The sequence below is a fragment of the Equus quagga genome, chromosome 6 (genome assembly GCF_021613505.1).
Source record: "Equus quagga isolate Etosha38 chromosome 6, UCLA_HA_Equagga_1.0, whole genome shotgun sequence".
Lineage (NCBI taxonomy): Eukaryota > Metazoa > Chordata > Mammalia > Perissodactyla > Equidae > Equus > Equus quagga.
The window spans coordinates 4088614-4113529 of NC_060272.1; the positions used below are offsets into that span (position 1 = coordinate 4088614).

Below are 24916 nucleotides of genomic sequence, written 5' to 3' on the forward strand. Positions count from 1 at the left end.
CTGGCTTTGTAGTCGGCTAGGCAGAAATGTGGGTAGCTGAGTAGCCCACTGTGGCCGGTGTCTGAAGTGGGGGCAGTGCTGTGAGACTGAGGCCTTGACCTGTGGGGTTTGGGTTGACTCCAGGCAGTCAGCGCGAGGGGACTGACTGCTGGACACCCACTAGTGTCGGAGACTCAAGAGTGGCTGCTGTGAGAAGAAACCTCCCCCCTCCCCTGTGCCTTCTTCATTAACTCCTCCTGGCCCTCGGGGCTTGGGGAGCTTCCCTGAATTCTGCCTGCAGCACCCGGTCTGCTTTCCTTCACAGGGTTTCCACAACGCCACTTGGTAACTGCTCACACGACTTTAATCATCTGTCTCCCTTGCCACACTACCAACTCCACCAGGGCAGGGTCATCCGTCTCCCACCAGCATCCGCCTTATCGGCACCCAGAACGGTGTCTGCACGTAGGGGGCACTGTATAAATACGCAGAGAATGATGAGAAAGGTGGTGAGCATCCTGGGTATGTTTCTGAACGGACTGAAAAATCAATGAAGACAAACTAGTCACGTAGACAAGGGACGGAAATAAGTATGCATTAGTGCAGCAAATTGCATGAACATGTGTTAAGGGAGCCCACGGTCCACTCTGTTTTGAATTGGGAGCACAGACAACTGCTACAGAAAACACGCTTCCAAGAAGCCCCCACACTGAGAGAAGGACCATGATTTGAGAAAGAGGAAAAAGATTGGGTTCTCTGAATCCAGGGGGTTCCGTTTCCAATTATAGCCAAGTCAGTCCTCTCAAACCGACTCTCCTGCAGATAACAAACAAACTTTAAACGAAACACAAATGACCACCTGAAGGCACCGAGAGCCATCGGCAGTAGGGAGACCTGCAGGAGGGGCCGTCTCCTGTCTCCTCTGCTTCTAGGCAAATGGTGGCCAAGTCTGTCACATGGAACAACGAAACCCCAAGAGAAAACCTGATTTGATTCAACCTGAGCTGCTGGAGTTCGGGGGAGGAATCCAGGAATGAGAGAGAATGTGACCCTGAAGTGTCTCTGAATTCTGTCCAAACCTCTGAAAACTTTCAGAGTATTCTTGATAAAAAAAGAGAAGGGGAACTGTTGATAAGGAAAGCTAGTCTCAAACAGTCCACGCTGCCATGGAAAACCCAACACCTAACATCAATGCACCATAACCTTGAGGAATCTCGCCAAAATAATGTCCAAGTCACACGGAGTGCAGAGACGACAGAAGGACTGGAGCCTGACTAGATAGTTGACTTTAAGTCTGTTAGTTTACTCCCTGAATCTCAGTGCTTACATCTCTTCTGCGAGGACGGTAACACTTGCCCTGACTATCAGGGCTTATCAATATGAGGCTCAAAAGAGGTCTTACAAAACGTACTATACAAATATTATTTAGTCCACATTATCTACAGCCAGTAGGAAAGGTGAGGCAAACATCTACATCCATTTTGTGCCCAACAGCGCCAGCCTCTTACAAAGACCCCACGCTACTGGCAAACCATCACTCACCAAAAGGTGCAGGACACAGTGACTCTCAAACGACTCTTTTCATGGTCGTGTGCGTAATGCCACTTTTTGCAAACCAGAAATGCTGCAAAAGGAAAATAATGTGAATTTCTGTTTGAAAGCCAGTATTTAATTACACTGGCATTCAGCTTTCCTGGGCAAATCTGCCATTGTCAAGTGCCTTGATGAGACCTCGAAGCCAAAGTTAAGGGAGCAAACCTCCTTTCAGCATGGCAAACTGGTACCAATTTAACTCACAGAGCTGGCGGCACAGAGGGCAGGCCGCCCCTCACCACTTCCAAGATTGAGAAAGACACAGGAAAAAGCTGGAAGGAACACCAGAGACCAACCAGAGTCCAAGAGACAAAAGTTTTCTGCCCTTCCGGTGGTTATAGAAATGAAGATAATTTAAAAATACAATGCGTCAGCTCCCTTTATCAAGTCCACCAGTAAATCCACTCCAATATCGCCTGAGGGACTAAAGCCTAAAAACTATTCGGGGGTACCATGATTAAGCCATCCAGCACCTGGCAGGCACTTAGCAAATATCCTTTAATGTCTGATGTTAGAGAACATAAAATGGTCACACAGAAAAAATCAGTCTGATGGCTGATGTGTGGAACATGCCCCCTCACCAAAACAATCACTGAAAAGTGACAAACCCAAGTCCCTAAGACGTCAGAAGAGCATGTCACATAGGTTGTGCTTCACTTGAGAGCATGCTGACAGCCAGGAACAATGCGCACTGGAGGACAACGCTGGGAAGACCCAGTCTCCTGGGGGTGCAGATCCACCTCCCTGTGCAGGACACGGCGGCAGGTGAGGAACGAAGCCACTGGCACCTCCGTGGTCCATCACTTGCCAGTCTCTCCTCCTCTGCGGGGTTCTTCATCCCCTACCTACCCCCTGCCCCCAACACCTTAACAATCACCACTCACATAAAGCCCTTCTCCTTTCTCTGAATAGTCAGCCAATCCCTCACTCAAAGATTTATACTGTAAAAATTAGTCTACCAGCCTGGTAGCGTGGTGGTTAAGTTCACGCACTCCACTTCAGTGGCCCAGGGTTTGTGGGTTGGGATCCCGGGCACAGACCTATATGCTGCTAATCAAGCCATGCTGTGGCAGCATCCCACATACACAATAGAGGAAGACTGGCACAGACGTTAGCTCAGGGACACTCTTCCTCACCAAAAAAAATTAGTCTAAAACACAGCTTTTACTATAAAAGTTGATAAACCCAAAAGAGTCAAAATAACCTAGTTTCCATCTTTAAAAATTATGAATTCTAAAATTACGTTAAACATCATCCTTTAAATACCAGTTAAATCAACATGAATTTTGCAAATTTTTAGTGTCTCACTTACTTGGTGCATTCTTCTAAAGACTGTACAAGCATTTGCTGGAAAGAACATATTTCTTCTAGATTTCCCATTAAATATGAAATGTTTGCTGAACTTAACCTAGAGTCAAGAAAAAGAGCAATAAAAATATGTCAACAATTTCACTTATATTCCTCTCGTCTCCCACCTCAATGCCCTATTAAAGTCTAACCTAATAAACTGCTTATGTCTAAGGCAAACTGTCCGCTGAGCTCTGCTCCCGTGTTTCACCCTCTGTTCTCTGAAAACAGAGACCACCGAAGGTGACGACTATTTCACAGTTAACACAATTTATCGTCTAACTTACTTCTCACTGGTCTGCAAAGGCCGTAGATAGGTGGAAAGCACAGTCTGAAGTTCCTTAGAATATTCGTTTTCTGTATCCAAAATATTCTGTAGCACCTACAACAGATGAAGAAGAAGGATTATTTGCCATCAAGATTTATAAGCTTTGGAAAGATCATCACCACTGTTCACTTCACATTGTTGCTTCCATGCAACACTAACGTGTTTAACACCATCGCTCTCTCAGATTGTTAACAACTAAACCCACAGAACGAATTCTGACGACGACGCCACAACTGACTCCGTCTCACCGCCAAGCACATCTGACACGGGTATTCCAGAAGGAGGCTAGACGGAGCTCCACCATCAGACAAGCGATGCCACGTCTCTTTAGATAAGGAGGAGGAACCAGGGGTCTCACAAGAGCCCGGAAGCACGGATGACTCTCTACAGCACTGTGTTGTGCAGAGAAGCACTCAGAAAAAGGGCATCCTGCATATCCCACTCACAGCAAGTCCAGGAACAGGCAAGACTAACCTATGATGGGCAGAAATCAGAGGGGGCATGACAATGGGGAAAAGGACACGAGACAAATTTCTGAGGTGACAGACATGCTCTCTATCGCCATTTGGGTAGCTGTTACACAGAGATACACACTGAGCTGAACCCTTAAAATCTAGGCATTTTAACATATGTGAAGTATATTTCAACTAAAAAAACATGAAATTTACTCTTTAGATTGCATCTAGCAAATCTGAATCAATTTCTGGAGACTGTAGACCATCATTAAATGATAGTCTCAGATTACCCTACGCACTACATTTATTAAAAATTAAAGGTCTACCAGTGTAAAACAACCTTTAAATAGTCACTACCTTATTTAAAGACAGAAGAATAATTATTAATCAACCTTAAAACTAAAATGTTTCCCAATACCCTACACATCAGTGTAACAAATTTAGCCAAAATCAGTTAGTAACTCCTAAAAACTGATAGCGAATATAAAGTGCCAAACAGCTGCATGACCCCTGAGCCTGTTCCCGTGAGTGAGGGCCAAGAGCAGGCTCCTCGAGGGCGGGCGGGCAGCGCCGCATGTGCAGGTGGAGCCGGGTGCAGTGAGGCGGAGCAGTAAGTACCAGTGCTCGCTGCCCTCGCTCACGGAGCAGGGTGCTCCCCGCACAGTGTCTCTAATCCTCGCCAGAACTTCTCCTGTTACAGAGGAAAAGACTGAAGCTTAGAGGGGTTACATAACTATCCAAAATCAATCAGCTGGCGAGCAGCGGAGCCGGGACGCGAGCCCAGACCTCTCTGACGCTGCACCGCACCACACTGCTTCTCCAGCTGCCAAGCCAGGGGAGGAGTCAGGCTCCATGGGACCCGACACGAGGGAAGAAAGTGACAACCATTCCTCAGTGACCTGTTAGATCCAGCCAGAAAACCTTATTACGTGTATTTTCTGAGGACCTTCTACATGCACTAGGACGTGCTGTTTGTCTTCTAAAACTAACAAATCACCCTAAATTAATCATACAAAAGAAATTACACAGAATAAAGATATCGAACGCATTCAGTTTTCTCCCCGATTTTTAATAATCAAAATGTATGTTTAAACTTTTAAAAGTAGTCATTAAGCTAAATTTAGATTTCAGCATTAATACACGCAACACAGATGATTATTCTCTAACTACTGTTTTCTGTGTACTCTAAGGAGAGAGTACAGTCATTCGTAAGTAAATGCAAACCTGATTAAATAACTTACATACTACACTATTTAAGACGGAGAGAATCAGAGGTTCTTTCACTGTGACCCTGAACTCTGGTTTCGCTCCTGAATGGGTCTATTCACGGAAGACTGGTGGAGCGAGCCGGGGGAGGAGGGAGTTCATTCCTTTGTGGGGAAATCTGGGTGCCGATCCTACAATTCCAATGTCTTCCTTCGAAGAAATACTCATTGGACACAAATGCCAAAGGACTGGTAGACAGAGAACACAGTGTGACCCAGCCGCTGCCTCATCAGAGAAGTAGACTTCAGATCAGAACTTACCCTCCAAACATAACATGAAGTAAGCCGAGTACAACAGGTCCTTGCACTAAGCAAAAGTTACAAATAAAATCTGTCACAGATGTGTAAGACAAAAAGTCCTTTTCCAATGTTAAAATGAAAGTTAAGCTATATGACTTTGTCTTAATCACAAATGTTAGAAACTATTAGGAACACTGCTTAGAGCATGCTTGAAAACCTATACGCCTATTTTATAAAACAGAAAAACAGCTATGTGATATAAGAGGAAAACAACTGAGAAAACATCACTAGTGCGAGAATGAGCAGAAGAATAAAATGACATTTCCTCAATCATAGTATCAAGCATATACGCAGATATGAAAGCTTCCTGTAAGAATGTACCAAAAACCATACCAAAGCATTCTGTGCCAAAAAGCTACATTCATTCAGATGGTTAAGTTGGTTAATTTCAACAACTACTCTCAAACATTATCTTCAAATAAGTGCTAAAGACAAGTTCTATAATACTTCCATCCAAACAATCCAAGTCACACTTAGCTTTTTCCACAAACACACGACCAAAACTTGGCTAACTGACTCATGCCGACACCGACCGACCGTCCACGCTGCCGGAGGCCACACAGCCCTCCCCCAGCTCAGCAGCACATCTGTGGGCTCCGGCCATCACCTTTCTTCCCTTCCTCAGCTGCGGCACGCTCTGGCTGCTGCAGGACCCCATGAGACCTCACAGCCCGCTGCCACCACTCCATCCCACGAAGCCCGGGACCAGAGAGCGCGTGCAGCTTCCACGGAAAGAGCAGCCTTTACTCCACAGCCCTGAAGAGCACCCGGGCTCAGCCCGGCCAGCCAGCGAGAGCTCCCCCTGAGGCGTGAGGCGTGGAGCGCCAAGTCCAGGCAGACAATGGTGTCACACAGGAGGAGGACATCAGGCAAGCCACACAGACAATCCCTGAACTGTCAGCCGTTACAGCAAAGGAAAACAAAGAAGGCTGACTTCATTACCTCGCAGACACAGAGCTCTCTCTGCCGCCCCAGCAGTAAGGGTGCTCGGGAGGGCTGAGCTCCCGAGTCACAGCCCCACTGCAAATTTTAGTAGGCACCATATATTTTATTTTCCAGTCACTGATAGTCCTTTAGAAATAAATAACTGATTTGCATATCAGAGAAGAAACAGAAAACATGAAGTAATTTTTTAAAGATTTGATCCAGATAAAAGATTATCATCATAAACTAAAACCAAAACCCAAAAACATAATCCTGGTTCGTAAGCACAAGAGGAAAAACTAAAGAATGGCACAAGTGTTCTAACCCTCTCCCACCCACCTAACCAGGCCCTGCCCGCACCCCACAAAACATGCAATCAATTCACGTTCCCTTTCAACCCAGTCTATTTAAGCGGCATTCAGTCAGTCCTTAAATTTTCAAAAAGTAAATGACAAGATAGGACATGAACCACTAATAAACTGCCAGCCTCTAGGGAAAGGAGAGGAGGGAAGGGCAGGACGGAGCTGCTGGAGGAAGCAACTCCTACAGCCCTTCCGGGCTCCACAAATCCAGAGGCCGTAAGGGCACAGAGGAGGGACCCCACTGCCCCCACCACTGGCAATTACTGGTCTCTGTGTCTTCTTACTACCTAGCAACAGTAACTCTCAAAAAGAGTTTGGAGGGGCCATATAAAACGTTTCTGTTTTACGTTACTACGCCTTTTGAAAGAATTCATGTTATTACCGCATTTCTAAACTGGGGATTCACAAGGTCTTGGGATGTATTTCTTCCCAGTGGGAAAGGTTTACTATACAACAGTCACAGCAAAAGCTGCAGGTCTACTCTGGGGTGTCACCGCAGGAGGCTGGGCCTGGCAAACAGACTGACTTGCATGACCGCACCGTGACGTGTGAGGAGCCAGCCACGGGAGCCCCGCAGACCAGGGCGCAAATCCTGGCTCTGCCACGTCCTACTTGGGATGCACAAGTCTATGGGTCTCTCTCCTTTGTTTTTTTTTGTTGTTAAGAAAAAGGGATTTTACGAGGTTGTGACAGACACTCAAAAGTGTCAGCTCCCTGACTTAAGGTAGGAGAACCTCACAAACCACCTAGGACAGCCTTCCAACCCAAACCTGGAATCCTTTTTGGGGCTACTTCTTACATGATTCCATTAGTCAGGAAGTAACTATTTCATAAGACAGCCTTCTCCACGATTAACCAGCTCAGTTTCTCCTCCCTTCATTCACCAAATGCTTAGCTCCTCCCTGTGCCTGGCTCCTGCTACTACCTGAAAACCTTCATCTGGATCTTCGGTGATACAAAACAAGGCAATTAGATAAAAACGCTAGGAGCAGAATTTGTCAAAGATGTCAGCAGGCCCCTCACTGTTGCCATGAAATGTGGGTGGGACAGAAGAAAGGGGGAGTACAGCTCTCTAAAAGAGGCCCAGGGAACAAACGCTGCACACCCCTCTATAAGGCCCGGGGCGCACGAGATAAGGGACCCTATCCAGACAGGCCCCGGGCAGACAGCGGATGTCAGAGGATTGAAAAGCAATCTTGGTTAAGGTGGAGAGAAGCAAAGGGAAAGTGAAAAATAAACAAAAAGCAGCAAACCAGGGCTTGGGGTTAGTGCTGTTCCACGCAAACCTGAGATGTTGGCTCGTCAGTCTCAGGTTCCCCTCGGCCCAGCAGGCGAGGTTCCAGGAAACTCAAGGAGCCAAGGGGAGGCACAGGCGCACTACTTCCCTGGAGCACAGGAAAGGTCCACGAAGACTGCCACAGCACTTTATGGAAGACGCACATCGACTTTGTACAATTACTAAAACTAGTGATTGTTACCTACTATATCATTCTATTTGCAGTGTTTCAAAGGCAAAAGCTACCCTTCTTTTCATGATCTTAGGCATGAGTGGGAGCAAACAGTTCTCTATTTACTGTCCCATAAACAAAGGGTACTGACGTAATGCACTCGGTAAAAGTCAAAGTAGTGTTCAACCAGCCTGGAAAACAGAACCAGGGTGCCACTGAACACGAAAGGCCCTAAGGACCTGTGTCTCCCAGGTCAACACAGCTAAGAAAGCCCGCTCTCCCACGACTGAAGAAACTCCTCCTCCCCAGCAAAGGTGGCTCAAGACCACTGCCTAGGGGCGGGCCTCCAGCTTCTGCCACAGGAGCAATGTCTCTCACCCTCCTGTGCGTGCAGTTAAGTTCTCCCACTGTCCAAACCCACCAAGCTCGGACATGTCACAAACACATTTCCTTTAATTAGATGATCCTGTCACCGTGGACTGCACACAGCCCTCCCAGGAATGCTCAAAGGGGTGCCTGTTTGCAACAGCATGGTATGGTGGCCTCACTGATGCCCAAGGCCCCAAATGCTTCTACTCTTCCTAATAACCATGAAAACCTCTTAGGGGCCAAGCACTTCGCCAGGCTCCTTAAAGCCAAGTGCTAACCCTCTTAACAAGACCACAAGGCCAAGTCCAGCACGATCAGCCTCATTTTACAACGAAGTGACTGTGCAGGCAGCCAGGGGCCTTCCACCAGGCCAGCCCACCAACAGGTACGTAAACATGACACAGAAAGTCTAACCCCCCATCACCTAAAGCAAGGGCACCCCTCATCATTCACTGACCTAAGACCGAAAACAGACTGATTTCAAACAGTTTTCACATTCGAAAACAAAGGTAAGAGTGGCGGCTGGCTTCATCACAAACACTAATCAACCTTTTTTTTTTAAGGAAGATTAGTCCTGAACTAACTGCTGCCAATCCTCCTCTTTTTGCTGAGGAAGGTTGGCCCTGAGCTAACATCCGTGCCCATCTTCCTCTGCTTTCTATGTGGGATGCCTGCCACAGCGTGGCTTGCCAAGTGGTACGTAGGTCTGCACCCGGGATCCAAACCAGCGAACCCCGGGCCACTGGAGTAGACGTGTGAACTTAACCACTGCACCACCGGGCTGGCCCCTGATCATCTCTTTATTTAAAGCAGCCTGGATGTTTTCTTCCACTGTCACTCTCCAAGACTGAGGCTTCCATGCCCCTACTGTGCTCTCGGATGTCCTTCCATCTCTAACACAGTCTGGACTTCGGTGCCAAAGAAATCCTCCAAAATCACTATTACTTTCATTATCTAGCAATAAAATTCTGTCACTCAAAAGAAATCATTCTCTGGTACATTTCCTTCTATTTTCTATGACAACATTTTTACATAATTAGATCATATTACTTATAGAATTTTATATTCTACTTATAGCATTAACATGAAAACATATATTTTTGACATTATTTTTTAAAGCTTCATGTACCTCTTTAATAATTATAAATGGATGTACCACTGGTTACATAACCATTCTTGAACTGCTACATATTCAGGTTGCTTGCAATTTATTACTATAAGAAATAATCCTATGAAAACACCTTTCCACAAACATCTTTAAATATATTTCAGGGAATTTCTCTGGAGAGGATTTCAAGAATTAGAATTACTAGAATAAAGGGCTTGAGAATTTTCAAAATCTTATATAGACTTGCCATATTGCTTCTGAGATAGCTTACGTGAGTTTACGTTTCTACCATTATTAGAACTAAAGATTGTCTCTCTTTAAATCTCTGCTCACTGGATACATAAAATACTGCTATCAAATTTTTATGGTTAGCTTAACTATTTCGTCAGAGTGCAGCAGACTGAATGTGTCCTCCCAAAATGCTTCTGTTGACGTCTAAATCCCCAATACGATGGTATCTGGAGGTGGGCCTCTGAGCAGTAATTAGGTCATGAGGGTGGAGCCCCCTCCTGAATGGGATTAGTGCCCCAATAAGGGGATGAAGAGACCAGAGTTCCCTCTCTCCACCATGTGAGGACGTGACAGAAGGTGGCCCTCTGTAAACAGGAAGACGGACTTCATGGAGAACCCAACCATGCTGGCACCCTGACTTCAGACTTCTAGCCTCCAGAATTTTGAAAAATAAACATTAACTGTTTAATCCAACCAGTCTATGGTATTCTGTTTTAGCAGCCTGAACTGATTAAGACACAGCACTCAGTTTTTCCCATTTTACATTGCACACATCCCTTCCTATTTATCTATTCACCTTAACATGTTTGTCTTAATGAGCTCTTCAAACATTAAGGATAATCTTGTGTTGTTATAACTTGCAAATAACATTCCAATTAACTTGTAATTTGGTTTCTATTTTTTGAAGGCAAAGAATTTATTAAACTCTTACGTGGCCTAATAGATTTTGGTATTTTCCTTTGTATTTTCATTCATTTTAAGTTCTAAACAGCCTCCCCCCATGCATCAACCCAGCACATAAAGATCCACTGGTGAAGAACGGAAGCCTAACTGTTTCAGCACAGCCTTGGAGCAATCTTTGGCTGCCCTAAGTATGAATACTAGGAAGCCAGACCTAAAAAGATGAAAAGAATTGAAAAAAAAAAAAAAAGAACAGTGCCCATCAGTGACTGCGGGGGACAAACTGCAGCTACTCACAGCAAGCCACTAAACAAAAAAAGCACAGCAATGACAACATCCTGGAGGAGGGAGTGTCCAGAACCGGAGGTGCTAAAATGTATCTTCTAAAATGTCCAATTTTCTTTCCTTTTTTTTGGTAAGGAAGATTGGCCCTGAGCTAATATCCATGCCAGTCTTCCCCTATTTTGTATGTGGGACACCACCACAGCATGGCTTATGAACAGTGTACAGGTCTGCACCTAGGATCTAAAGTGGTGAATCTCCAGCCACCAAAGTGGAGTGTGAAAACTTAACCACTATGCGTCCAATTTTCAATGAAAAATTACAAAATAAGTAAAAATCCAAGAACACGTGACCCATGCACAAAAAAAAAAAAAAGGTGCTCAGTGGACAGTGTCTGTGAGGGGGCCCAGATGTTGGGCTTAGCAGATAAAGGCTTCAAAGCAGCTAGTACAAGCACATTCGAAGAGGGACTTCCCATTTGCTGGTTCTGCACCTAAGGAGCTTAGGAGTCATCATTCTACCCTAACAAGAAGTAAAAAGCTGAACTGACTAAAAAAATCAACAACTCTTCCTGGATCCGTAAGGGAGAGGGGACAGAAGGCAAACCACTGTATCTAGGACTGGGGAAACCGACAGGCAAATACCAGGAGTCGCACCTCCCAGAGCAGAGACCCAGGAGCAGAAACCACCCTGGGCCCAGCGTGAGGCAGGAAACCTGGACAGCGACTGACAGACAGCTGGAGGCACAGCGTAGACAAGTCTGAGAGTTAAAACTCTGGGGCACCTAGTCACAACACTGGGAAATTGACCTCCAGGAGCTTGAGCAGGTTCCCACAGTAGACATCAGAGAAAAACGTCCTTGGGCTTCCAGCAGAAGGAAGGAATGGAACCATTCTGAAATACGCCAGTGCACCCTGTTCTTAACAAGGCCTGCCCTCGGGGGAAGCTGGTTCACCAGAGCCTGACCTGGTAAGGTTTCTTCAGAGCCTAACTGACCTGGGGAAGGAAAATTCCCAACTCCAGCCCACTCTAGCCATCTTCTCCCACCTCAGTGGGGATAAAGAAACCTGAGAAGCACTCATGGAGTTCAGAGTCGAGAAGCAGAGGCTCCCTAAAAGATTGAGACCTGATCACAGGACCACAGAACGTGCCCCCTCCCCCCACACCTATCCACTTTACTAAAGGCCTACTGACAGCAGTTCCTCTTATCCAGTACATCACGTCCAGCTATCAAGAAAAAATTACAAAGCATACCAAAAGGCAAAAAACACAACTTGAAGAGACAGAGCAAACATCAGAAGCAGACACGGCAGCGATATTCAAATTATCAGACTGGGAATTTAAAACACTACAATTAGTATGCTAAGGGCTCTAATGGATAAAGTAGACAACATGCAAGAAAGATGGGCAATGTAATCAGAGAGACAGAAATCCTAAGAAAGAATCAAAAGAAATGCTAGAGATAAAAAAACACTGTAACAAAAATGAAGAATGTCTTTGATGGGCTTCGTAGTGGAGCAGACACAGCTGAGGAAAGAATCACAAAGCTATAGGATATATCAATAGAATCCTTGGAAACTAAAAAGCAAAGAGAACAAAGACTGAAAAAAAGGAACGACACCCAAACCCAAGGACTGTGGGACAACAACAAGAGGTGTAACACATATGTAATAGGAATACCAGAAGGAAAAGAGAAAAAGGAACAGAATAAATATTTGAAACAATAATGACTGAGAATTTCCCCAAACTAATATCAGACAAGAAAGCCACAGACCCCAGGAAGCTCCAAGAACTCCAAGCAAGATAAATGCCAAAAAAACTACACCTCCGCATAGCGTCTTCAAACTACAGAAAATGATAAAAGAAAAAAAAAAAATCACACATTTAATAAAGGACTGTTAACCAAAATATGCAAAGAACTCTTAAAACTCAACAACAATAAAATGAACAACCCAATTTTAAAAACGGACAGAAGACCTGAACAGACCTCTCACCACAGATAATAAACAGATGGCAAATAAGCACATGAAGATGATGCTCACATCACGGCATTAAGAAACTGCAAATTCAAACAACGACGAGATACCACTACACGCCTGTTAGAACTATGCAAACCCAACACTGACAACCCGCAACGCTGGTGAGGACATAGAGCACCAGGAAATCTCATCGCTGCTGGTGGAAACGCAAAACAGCACAGCCACTTTGGAAGAAAACTTGGTAGTTTCTTACCAGACTAAACATACCCTCACCGCACGATCCAGCAATCACACTCCTTGGTATTTACCCAAATGAGCTGAAAACTTACATCCACACAAAAACCTGCACATGATGTTTATAGCAGCTTTATTCATAACTGCCGAAAGTTGGAAGCAACCAAGATGCCCTTCAGTAGGTGGATGGATAAACAAACTGTGATCCATCCTAACAATGGCATGTTATTCAACACTAAAAAGAAATGAGCTATTGAGCCATGAAACGACATGCAGGAACCTTAAATACTTGTTACTAAGTGAAAGAAGCCAATCCGAAAAGTCTACAATCTATATGATTCCAAATATAAGACATTCTGGAAAAGGCAAAACTATGGAGACAGTAAAAAGATCAGTGGTTGCCATGGGGCTGGAGAGAGGGATGAAGAGGCAGAGCACAGACGATTTTTAGGGCAGTGAAAATACTCTGTATGATACTACAATGATGGATACATGTCATCATACATTTGTCTAAGTCTACAGAAAGTACAATACCAAGAGTGAACGCTGAAGTAAGCTATGGACCTCTGATGGTTATGCTGTGTCAACGTAGGTTCACCCTCGGTAACAAATCTACCCTTTCTGGTGAGTGATGTTGATAATGGGGGAGGCTATGCATGTGTGGGGGCAAGGGGTACATGGGAAATCTCTCTATCTCTTTCTTGGTGTTATTGTAAACCTAAAACTGCTCTAAAATAATAAAGCTTTATAGAAAAATGTCCAAAGAAATTAAAGAAACTATGCCTAAAGAATGAATGGAAAGTATAAAAACAATGACTCGAATATAGTCTCTATTTGACTACAAAAATCATCAAATGGAAATTATGAATTGAAAGGTACAAATAAAATGAAAAATTCACTAGAGGGGCTCAAAATACGAGGTGAGCTAGCAAAAGAAATTATCAGCAAACCTAAAAAGAGATCAATACAGATTATTCAATCTGAAGAACAGAAACAAGAAATGGATAATGCCTCAGAGAGCTGTGGGACACCGTCAGGCTTACCAACAGGCACAATGGGATCCCAGGAGGAGAAGAGAAACAGACGATCAACGTTCCATAATGACTAGAACAAATCACTAAGAATCACTTTTTAGTTCACAGTGTTTTTCGGTTTGTCTTGATCATTACACAACAGCAGAAAGATACATTATCACCATCCCCATTCATGCCTGTCTCCTCATGGTCTCAATTTCAAAATGTTTGTGCCTCCACCTGGAACACTCTCCTCATTACTCTCCACTGATCCCAAGTTGAGACTCAAGTCTTTCCTGTAACTGTCTTTACTGATGTCAGCCCACACTGGTCTTACCTCTTGGAGAGCCTCCTTACCTCTCAATGGGGTTAAAAATACCTATACTTCAGTAGTTTCCCATGAAAACAAAACTGTACAAGGAAGTGTGAAAATGCCTAACACATTATACACCATACTTTGTTCTGCATGTTGTATTCTGTTCTATACTTTACTTTTCTATACAACTTGAAAATACAGAATTCAGAAAAGCCGAAATTGATTCCCAGCTTAGTCACTAACCAGTGTGTGACCTTGGACAAGTCCTTTAACCTCCAGGGCTTTCTGTTTTCTCCACTGTGAGAGTGCTGTACCAAAAGATGATTTCTACGAATTCTCTGAGCTCATGTCCGTAACAACTGCAATTTTAACACGCACTATTTACAGAGAGAGCTTTACGTACACAAGAATGTGGATGTGATTTTGAGGTCAAGGTGTTTTCCCATTGTTCTGAATAACAGAGCTGGCTGATTCAAAGAGAATAGCTCATGTGATAGAAAGTCTCTTCTCCCTGCATAAGCACAGTTAAAGTGGAAATCTAAAAGGGTACTGATCATGCTTCATCTGAAGAGGATTACAGAATGTGTAATGCAAAGGAAAACCACCCAGCAGGACCGGCAGAAAGCATGGCTGCCTGGTTTTACAGACGACCTCACAGAAGCACAGTACTGAAGAGACTGGAGAAATGCTGCGGGCACCAATTTAGAAGGCTCTAACTAATTTCCTCTAATAAATTATTTGGAGAAACTCTAATAGAAGACAAGCGGCTCCCTCTTTGGAACACCTCTGTGGATTACCATTGCATTTTCACCACATGAAGCCTTCCCCAGAAAAGAAACCAACGCCTTCCATGAGAACGCAGGAGGAAAAGGCAGCTCCACGAGGCAAAAGTTTTCCACTAGGAAACCCTGAAGAACCATAAAAACTGTGTCTTTTCACAGCTACATGCACAAAACCACATATATAACACATTATACAGACTCAAAAGCAAAGAAGTCAGCAGAGCCATATCCCAGGAACAAATGTCCAGCAGGCACATGACGGAACAGGAGGTGAGCGCGGGGAGCACGCCCAGGCAAGGCAGGCGGCCCCACCGTGCCCTCACACAGCATGCGCTGAGGGTCTGACACTCTGAGACGTGACAGGTCAAAGTCCAGATGGTGAAAGGAACAAGAAATCAGGAAAGCAGAGGGTGAGACTCAAATAAGGGACTCCTGAGGACGAGAAGGATCTGGAGTTGACCGATACACGGAAAAAGGAAGTTAAAGGCTGCTAGTGGGGCGCGTTCAGCGGCATCATGCAGAGACCAGAGAAGGAGAAGAGGAGAAGACGCAAAACTGCAAAACGAGGCAACAAAACGCAGGCGGGAGGGGAGAGCAAACCACCCCTCATCGCCCACCCTGCAGCACGTGCTGCCGAGAGAGAAGCTCCTGCCGCTCCTGCCCACTGCTGTGTGCCCACCACCTTGCACAGGGCCTGGTGCCAGAGGGCGCCCACCGAACACCTGCCAAGGGAGCCAGCTTCCCCCGAGCCCAACTGGTTCTGCAAGAAGATCTGGTGGCAAACGGCAGGCCAGTGCTTAGGAGAAAGCTGGATGTGCAGACTCCTAGCACAGACTGCAGCCACAGGTCAGGGGGTGCAACAGACTCGAAATCTGTCACAACTTTTCACCATTTCTTAATAAAAGCACAGAAAATGAAACACACATGATAAAAGGGCTGATCCAACGAAACACTATAATTAGTTGCCATTTCACTTCAAAAATTCAAAGGTCTCATGGACTCACATTTATATCCTCTGATCAAGAAACAAAAATGATTGGCAGTGGGGGAAGAAATAACTAAAGAAACGCACAGTTCCCACAGAATTCAAAACACATCCATGTTTAGAAAGCTTACTCTGTTGGTTTATCACACTGAGCATATCATGCCAGTAGTTTAAAATTTTATCCAAACAAAAAATATCATTTTCTATTTCTGCAGCACATGCAATTGTTTAGGGACAAAGAAGGTCTGAATTAGATATTAGATTTAATACTGCAGATATTTTTTAAGCTCACAAACTGCTTGTACTGAGTTTCAAAATGCAGCGAGGTTTAGTACTGTGAAACACTGTCTCTGCTACGCACAACGTCGAGACACGCTCCTCGGATTTCATGCTATTGGATATGTACATCAGGCACCAGGAAAGACTATGCTAAGATACAAAATAACCTAACAACTATATTGATCTAAAGTACTAAGCATCTACTCCAAATACGAGTATAATGGCATTCAATGCATATAAAATCTTTAAATCACATGCATCTTTTTAAAATCTCATTTTTGAAGACATGTAATGGTATGCGGAAATAATAACAATATCAAGTTATGTGATAAGAACAGGGTACCATTCCGTATATACAATATTAAAACAAAAATAAGAATATTATATATATTTAGAGATTAAAAGGAAACATACCAAAATATTAATGGTGTTATATCTGTCTAGCAAATAATGGAGAATTTTTATGTTCTTCTTCAAACTCTAGGTAGTTTACCTGTATTTTATATTGCTGAGTTTTATATTCTTAAAAATGTTTTGCAATTACTCACCACATTATAATAGCTTTTGTTAATGGCAGTCGTATCAAATCCTTTGGGAGGGCTCTTCAACGCTCCGGATTTTGGCGACACAGGCTTTTCTGAAATAAAAACGTAACGTAGTTTTACTGATCGACACTAGAGATGACCAAATGCACCAGCCCCCCACACAGCTAAAGGTGCTGGTCCAGCAACCTTAAGTGAAACAACAAACAAAAGGGGAAGCTGGACAGATGCCTGTGCGTGCAAGGGAGGCATCACGGCGTCCGCATCTCCTCACACGCAACCCTGAGGTCAGGGAGCCACACCCTTCACAACCCTGCATCCCTCAGCCCATCCTCCGGGTTCAGGCTGAAAGTCTCTGACAGATTCTGCTCCAGTGCTGTCAGCAAACAAAGACCTCTAAGTGTCACAAACTACACATACAGTTCAGGAGTGCAGCACAGGTAAAATATCGCCCCAACAGGACAAGAAAGAACACTGGCACACATGTAACAACATCAAGACAATCAAGTCCCATGGTCTGGACTGTATTTCAGGGATTCAGATCACTCGGAATGCAAGTCTCTCTAAACAAGTAGGGTCTGGCTAAAGGCAACAGACAAAGGAGAAGGAAAGCATAGCCAAGCCGGGGCGAAGACTAGAAAAACCACGCTGCCTTAATACCCTCCGCCCCAGGGACAACAGAAGCAGCCATGATTACTGCAAACACTCAAAGATTTAAAATTGCATGGCTTTCATTCAACATCCATTCAAAAGAGACTTATTCAGCATAAGGGAGACTGAAGAAGTACTTGTTAACTGATAACACGGCTCTCAGAATGTGTGTGTGTCTAGCATTGGTTCTTTGGCGGGGGCGGGAAGGGTGTCCATCACTGGTACTATGGACAGTCAGGGTGCGCCTGTCTATCATTGGTTCTGAGGGGTGGGTGTGTCTGTCTATCACAGGTGCTGTGAGGTGGGTCTATCTGTCTGTCTGTGTCTATTGCTGATTGTGGGAGTGGGTGTGTCTGTTAATCACAGGTTCTCCAAGGCTACCTGGGCTGGTGGGGAGGAAGGGAGAAATTCCAATCAGCATTTCCTAAGGGACTTGACTGATACAACACCTTTCCCTCGTCTCCCCTGCAGGGTCCTGCTGTATGAATCGCTGTTACTGTCCCTCTGGTGTGTTAAGTGGAAGGACGCTGAGCACACAGTCCAGAATCCCTCTCTTTAGATAGTATTTCCTAAAACAGCACCTTCAACCACAAACACACCCACGCTTCAGGTGCTTAATTCCAAATGCCTGCTCAGTATCTCCATTACCTTCTTAGCAACAGAAACCCAAAATGCCCAAAACAAGACACACTATATTTAACCATGGAGTGGTTTATCTAACTCTTCCTTCAATGCCTCACTGTAGAGGCTTTCCAAATGGTTGAAAATAAAGAACAAAACAGAAGGTGTTATCCCTAATTGAAAGAATCCTCTCTGCCCACAGGATGGAAATCAGAACTCCATGGGAAATAAATTACTTCTAAACCACAAGAAATACAAGGAGAAAAACCAATCTATTCTAGGTAACACACTTTCCTTCTCAATCTTATATCCACAGCAAAGAATTAAACTGTGGAAGAAAAAACTATGACATGTTTTCATCCTAAGAAAAACAATGCCTTTTCATCTTTAAAATCTGAAATTTGGGGGAAGAATACACAATAATAGTAGAGGGGAGGTCACTGATGCCTAAATTACAGCCATCAGGATGATCAACAGTACATGGAAAGAGTGAAGTTGATTCACAAGAATGACTCTGAACCTGCTCTAAGTTATTTTAAAAGCAAATAATTTGACAGTGCCTCACTTCACTTCAACTTAAGGCACATCTCACACTATAGTTAATAAAACTCAATTAATTTACTATGAGAACTAAAGGGAAAAAGCTTTTTCAAAACAAAGTTTCAGGTTACTAATATTATATAAAAATAAAAGATAGGCAGAAGAGAACCAGACAACTCAGGCTTAAGTCCAAAGAAGTTGTCTTTTCTCCCTTAGAAAAATAGAATTCACAATTCTGCTGGCCTCTAAACCAAAACTCTTGGGCTAGGAGGTATGAACTCATCCGCAAAACCTCGTATTCAGCTCTCAACAAGAGGGCTCTATAGCCATAAAGCCCCTGCACTGAGCTGTCACACAGAGGAGCAGTGCCTGCTTGCAGTGCGCAGTGCCAGTAACTGCAACGCCCTCTCTCCGCAAGAAAGCTAACTACCGCGAACAGTCAGGGCAGGTCCCAGGAGGACAGCAGGGATGGGAGAGCCCGTGCCTGGCTCTCACTCAGGTCGACTCCCACCAGCCAACGCTGCAAGGCTCTTATCACAGGGCTATGCAGTCTCCCAGCAAACGCCCACGCCAGAGGGCATTCAGCATTCACATCCCAGGCCAGGCTCTAGGGATAGTCGCACCGGGACGTGACATGGTGAACAGCACAGGTAGCGGGAGCCTCGGTGCCTGGGTTTACCGCAGGAACTCCTTTAGGGAGCGGGAGCCTCGGTGCCCGGGTCCACCGCAGGAACTCCCTTAGGGAGCGGGAGCCTCGGTGCCCGGGTCCACCGCAAGAACTCCCTTAGGGAGTGGGAGCCTCGGTGCCCGGGTCCACCGCAGGAACTCCCTTAGGGAGCGGGAGCCTCGGTGCCAGGGTCCACTGCAGGAACTCCTTTAGGGAGCAGGAGCCTCGCTGCCTGGGTTTACCGCAGGAACTCCTGTACGGCTTTAAGGAACCCTCTAGTACCTGCTTCCAAAAAAAAATTTTAAGCGTTAAATGTAATATATCAGAGGCGAAGTTATGGCCATTCATAACAAATTCACAGAAAATATATTAGAAGACACTCAGCCCCCCTAATATCCTAAGAAAAACAGAACAATCTTGGACCATCTGAGAGCCAAAAACTGATACAATTCCCTCACTGAGGAGCAGTGAAATGGCGAGAACGCGATGTAGTGTGACCTCTCCAGGGTCCCCGGAGCAGATCTTCTCTTTCCTGCAATAAACTAAAAATAATGCTGAAAACATCAGAATTTAAAAATAAATGTGCTAAAAGAAAAAGGGAGTGGGGATCCCTAGGTGCCAAAAGTAAGGAGGATCTCAAAACACCACCAATGACAGTGACACAAAGGGCCGGTCCCAGGGCTTGGCTGCAACCAACGCAGGGGCAAGACAGCCCTGGTCTCACCAGGCACAGTAAAACGGGAGGGATCTCTTGGTCACCCCTAAGGCTGAGAAAAGGTTCCACTGGTCCAGAGGAACAGCAAGGAAGTATGCTGGCTACTTGAGGACAGGGGACACAGCCTATGAGAGATCAAAACCCAGAGCCCAACCCTGCCGAGGCAGGCAACCCAAAGCTACACGGTCTTCCTGCAGGCCCACCAGGATGAGCCTAGAGCAAGAAAACCCTCCGCGGGTTCTGAAGAAGCAAATGTCACTCCTCTCCGTAGGAAGGTTTCTGCAACCCAGGATACAGAGGGACCACCTAAACAACCATCCATCAGAGACGAATCCATAACAAAAAAGCACAAGCTCTGAAGAACTAAACCACCGAGAGTGTAAAGAAATACAACACACAAAGGAACTCGTACCCAAGACACAGAAATAATGGGGTGATCAAGGAAACTATAGAGTAAGTACATTTAAAATGCCTGGAAAGAAAACGGGACCACAATGAAGAAAAAAGGTACTAGGAACATGAAAAACAGCTGGAAAAGAACGAGATCACTTCTAGAAATGAATACAATGGTCACTAAGCTGTACATCTCCGTGGACTTAAGCTGAGGAGGGAACTGGTGAACTGAACGACATCTGAGGAATGGACTCCATCCAGCAAAACAAAGAAACTAAAAATAAGCAAAATAGATTAAAAGCCACAGAGGGCAAAATAAGACATCTTAATAGGATTTTCAGGAGAAAACAAAGGGAACAAGAGACGCATTACTTGAGAAGATACTTTCCAGAAATGAGGACATCTCACGTCCTGGGTTAAAGCACACCAGCTCTGCCAAAATCACAGCCCGCCCTTGGATGAACGGGAAGGCGCCTGAAGCAGCACTCACGGCCATGACACTTTGGGAAGCCCACACATAACAGCCCTCTCCCCCTGCGTGGGGCAAAGGCAGCCAGATACTGGCAATCTCACATGATTCAACTATCACGGTTTCTTTTCTTCTGCCTCTGTTTGGAATAATAAGAGTTCCTGTTATTGCTTATTTCCCTCTTCCACTTGTTTGAAAGCCACACTTCCACTGCTTTCGGCTCTGAGATGTGTGTAACTGACCCCACAGGGCACAGGGTTAACCCTCACAGGCTGCGCCCTCCAGGAGCCTCAGCCCTGAGAACAACTCCAAGCCCTCTCCCTCCCAGCTCCTGCAGTATCGTCACCACCTCGGTTATACCCACCGGCCAGGCCACCGTTCGGTCCCGGCTGCTCCCCTGTCACTGTCTTCAGTCCTATACCCCTTCCTATCAGGCTTCAACTGTCTTCTCCTTCATCTCCCTAGTTCTTTTAGTGATGATGTGCAAACAGTAAACACTCTTGAACCTTTGTCTCAAAGTGTGCCATCACTGGTTTTTCCCTAAATTTACTACAGAAATTTACAAACATACATAAAAGTAGAAGACCCACGTGTATGGATGTTTGTGTGTGTATGCACAACACACTCTTACTTATTAGCATCAACAGTTATCAACACTGAATTGATCTTATCTCCCTCCTTTTTCTTTTCTGGAAGCATTATATAATAAATCCCAGAAACTGTCTCCTTTTATCCATCAATACATTAGTGTCCATCTTACTCAGAGGAACCTTTTCTTTTTTTGAATTAAAATCCTAGCATCAGGCCATTATCACACCTGAAAAAATTAATAATTCCTTAATACCATCTAATGCCTAGTCTATATTCAAATTTCCCTGTTCGTCACAACTTTTTATAGCTGGCTTATTTGAATCAGGAACTAATAAGATCTACACCATGCATGTGACTGCCACGTCTCTAAGTCTTTTTAATTTTCTAACAGTGCCCCTCCTTTTTTACTCAATGTCAGCAGCGAGCACAAAGGACGAACACCTCCTTCATCATTTATTCTACTTAATTTTCTATTCAGGAAATCTCAGGTAAGTTTCATAATTTATGGACAGACACTTTGTTGATTTTTTTCACTATTTTCCCAGTTCCCACAACAGTGGTCACTCAAGTAAATATTTGTGGAATGGATGTTGCTGTGGTTTTAGAACCAAGTGTGTCATAACAACCTTGACAATGTACTATGGAAAACATAGCTGACCAAAGCGGAACAAAGGGTAAAGAAAGGTCAAGGTAAGTTCCTGTGTCACACAGTGGGGCATCAAGAGACAACTGACAAATGTCCAGGAGATACAAAATCAAGACTGAAGGGTACTATTTAGTATCGCTGATAAAGGGAAGCAACAAAATAGTGTAAAGAACAAGCCTGCAAGGAGGAGGGAGGGAAGGGGAAGACCAGGAGTCAAGAGACAAGGTCTACGGGACACAAAGCAATGCAGAGAAGGCCAGCACTCAGGAAAGCACTGGAAGGCAGCTCCTCAGGAGGAGGGCGCTCAGCACAGCGTCTCCCTGGGGTGAGGAAGGAGCAGCAAGAGATCTCTGCTTTCCACCTAAGCTTTTCTGTCCCACTTGCTTTGTTGTCACATGAAACAACAACTGTTTTACTTTAACATAACGTTTTATAAATAAAAATGAAACTTTTTAACAGAACATCTCTAACACTGGAAGACTGTCAACCTTGACCCCAAACTACTACACGTCAGTGGACCTGTGGGGCGCGTCCACAAAACTGAGCATGCTTCATCACATCAATGGGGTACGGCCACGCTCCCAGAACGTCCCATACGGCACCCAGGAACACTGGTGTTTGGGTGAGTGCCTGTTTACTATGTTAATCTGGAGGAACATTCACTTCCACATTCCAGAAACGTTGCCAGCCATGTGAGCCCAGATCCCTCTGTCCACCGTGCTAGGTTCCCCACACACACTTCCGAGGGGCAAATCTTACAGTGCGTGCTCCTCCTGCCTATCAAAACTGTGCATCTTGAAGAGACAGTCTGGAGAGGCGCAGCCTCATCCTGGCTGCTTTCAGACACCTAACATCACGCATACACATACACACACACACGTGCCCAACCCACTCCACACCAAAGAGGAGTAAGGGCCAGAGCACAGGCTTATTTCCAGAGACACAAAGGACGCAGGTTCTGTGCTGCTTTGTCCCTCTCCCTGCAGATTACATCAGACCCTGTTCTTTCGTGGCCAAATTAATAACTGTCCAAAACTTGGCTTGCATTTTATGTCACTTCTTGATGTCAAAAATAAACAGAAAATATTAAAAAGTGACAAACCTAGGAAGTGGCAGTGTGAACGCTCATTAAAGATACAGCTCACTCACTCCCAGAAACTGCCTTACTGCTTCTCTTTCCTTCCATCCCCCTTGAACTTAAGAAATTCTCTATTATATGTGTGTATGCGTGTGAATGTGAAAAATGCAAATGTATGTCTGTGCACATAATCTGCAGTAGAAATCCATGGGTATGACACATCGAAAACGTGTAGAGAAAATAAATGCTAAGCAACAATGACATATCTCCCACAAAATAGTATTCAGGAAGAATGTACAGGGCATTTGCAGCAAGCATTAGAAACATCCTTATGCAGGTTCTTGGGAGATAGCTGTCTTCAAAGAGGGATTATTTCAAACAAGAAACCACACATAGGGCAAAGGTACAACACACACCACAGTGACATGGATGAGAACACTGCCTCTCTCACCACAAGAGGGCAAACAATGGCAGCCACTCACGCCTCCCCAAGGGCAAGGGAGAAACTGGACATTCTTGAGAGCTTGCCTGGAGATACTCGGCCCAGAGGATATCACTTAAAGGTAGACCTCAGTGTTGCTGATGCAATAAAAATACTTGTAAATCAAATCAAAATTTAACACAGAAGAGAAACTCACAATTTAAAGGAAGTCAGTGTTTTTGTGTCACAAGGAAATGATCTTAACATGACTGCCAGTTAGAGGAGTCTGTATGTTAGGACCCGGCACATGCTGTTCACAGAAAATGAAGCATTAATTATACCGTAAATTGCAATGCTTACACGTTAAACACACTTTTCAAAAAAAAGAAACCTATTCCAAAATCAAAAGGTGCATAATTTACTGAAAAAAATGCAATACTGAAATGTTACTGTGATCCTACAGTTTGATTTTTGACTGTTATAAATGGATATGGTAAAAATGTGGTTTTACGTCTTTCTGTCTCAAAATGCCCACATTTAAAATCAGATGGTGAGAACCTTCCTCAGAATATACTCAGGTAATCTGAGAACTCTAGGGATGGAAAGTTATTCCCAAAAGATGTCATTCCTTTGATTCAACTGTCAGATCACCAATATGAGCAAACATGTTACTCCTTATATTTTTAAAAGTAAACAGGAAAAAAGGCAATTTTACAAAGTTACCTAGGTCTCAGTTTGGTACAAAAACTAGGGATTCTATGTGACCCCCTACACAGAACCCTTTGACAACAATGCAGTTACATGCACGTTTAAAGGAGCCTCTTTCTCTCACACACACACTAAGGAAGCAGAGTAAGAAGCAAAAATGGGAATTTCACGCAGAACAAGGCGACATAGTCGCTCTTGACATACGCAAACACTTATAAACATGCAATGGCTGATGCTTCCAGGGCTGCGTCTGTCCCCACCAGCTCTTACGCCCAACATTCCACTCCAAAAACAGGGCTTGAAAACAAGACGTTCATTCTCCATCATTAGCCCTTAAAAGGTAACAGCGTGCTGTGAAACACACCACCACCAACAGATGACACTGATGACATTCAAGCCATTTGAAAATAACTCCCAGAAATCACCCGCAGAGGACTTTGAGACCAACAAACCGTCTTTTCAGTGTAACCATCAAAGGTTAACTTTGAAGACTTCATGAGGAGAAATACATGCACAGTAAGAATCATCCACCTGCACTCTTAGTATATCGACTCAAGATCAGACCAAAATTCCCATTTAAATGAGTCATTCATAGCAGAATTCAAGATGGCTCA

General features: G+C 44.5%; 1 protein-coding gene across 6 annotated transcripts in view; it reads right to left on the bottom strand.

Annotated features, from left to right (window-relative positions):
* The window catches only part of ARHGEF7 (Rho guanine nucleotide exchange factor 7), a 155394-nt gene that overhangs the window by 48981 nt on the left and 81497 nt on the right, over positions 1–24916 (bottom strand). For all 6 annotated transcript variants that reach the window (XM_046663779.1, XM_046663775.1, XM_046663780.1 and 3 more), the window contains 3 exons: positions 16809–16897; positions 3207–3301; positions 2885–2980 (listed from right to left, as the gene is read on the bottom strand). In XM_046663779.1, coding sequence (XP_046519735.1) covers positions 2885–2980; positions 3207–3301; positions 16809–16897 — 280 coding nt within the window. The remainder of the gene's footprint in view (positions 1–2884; positions 2981–3206; positions 3302–16808; positions 16898–24916) is intronic.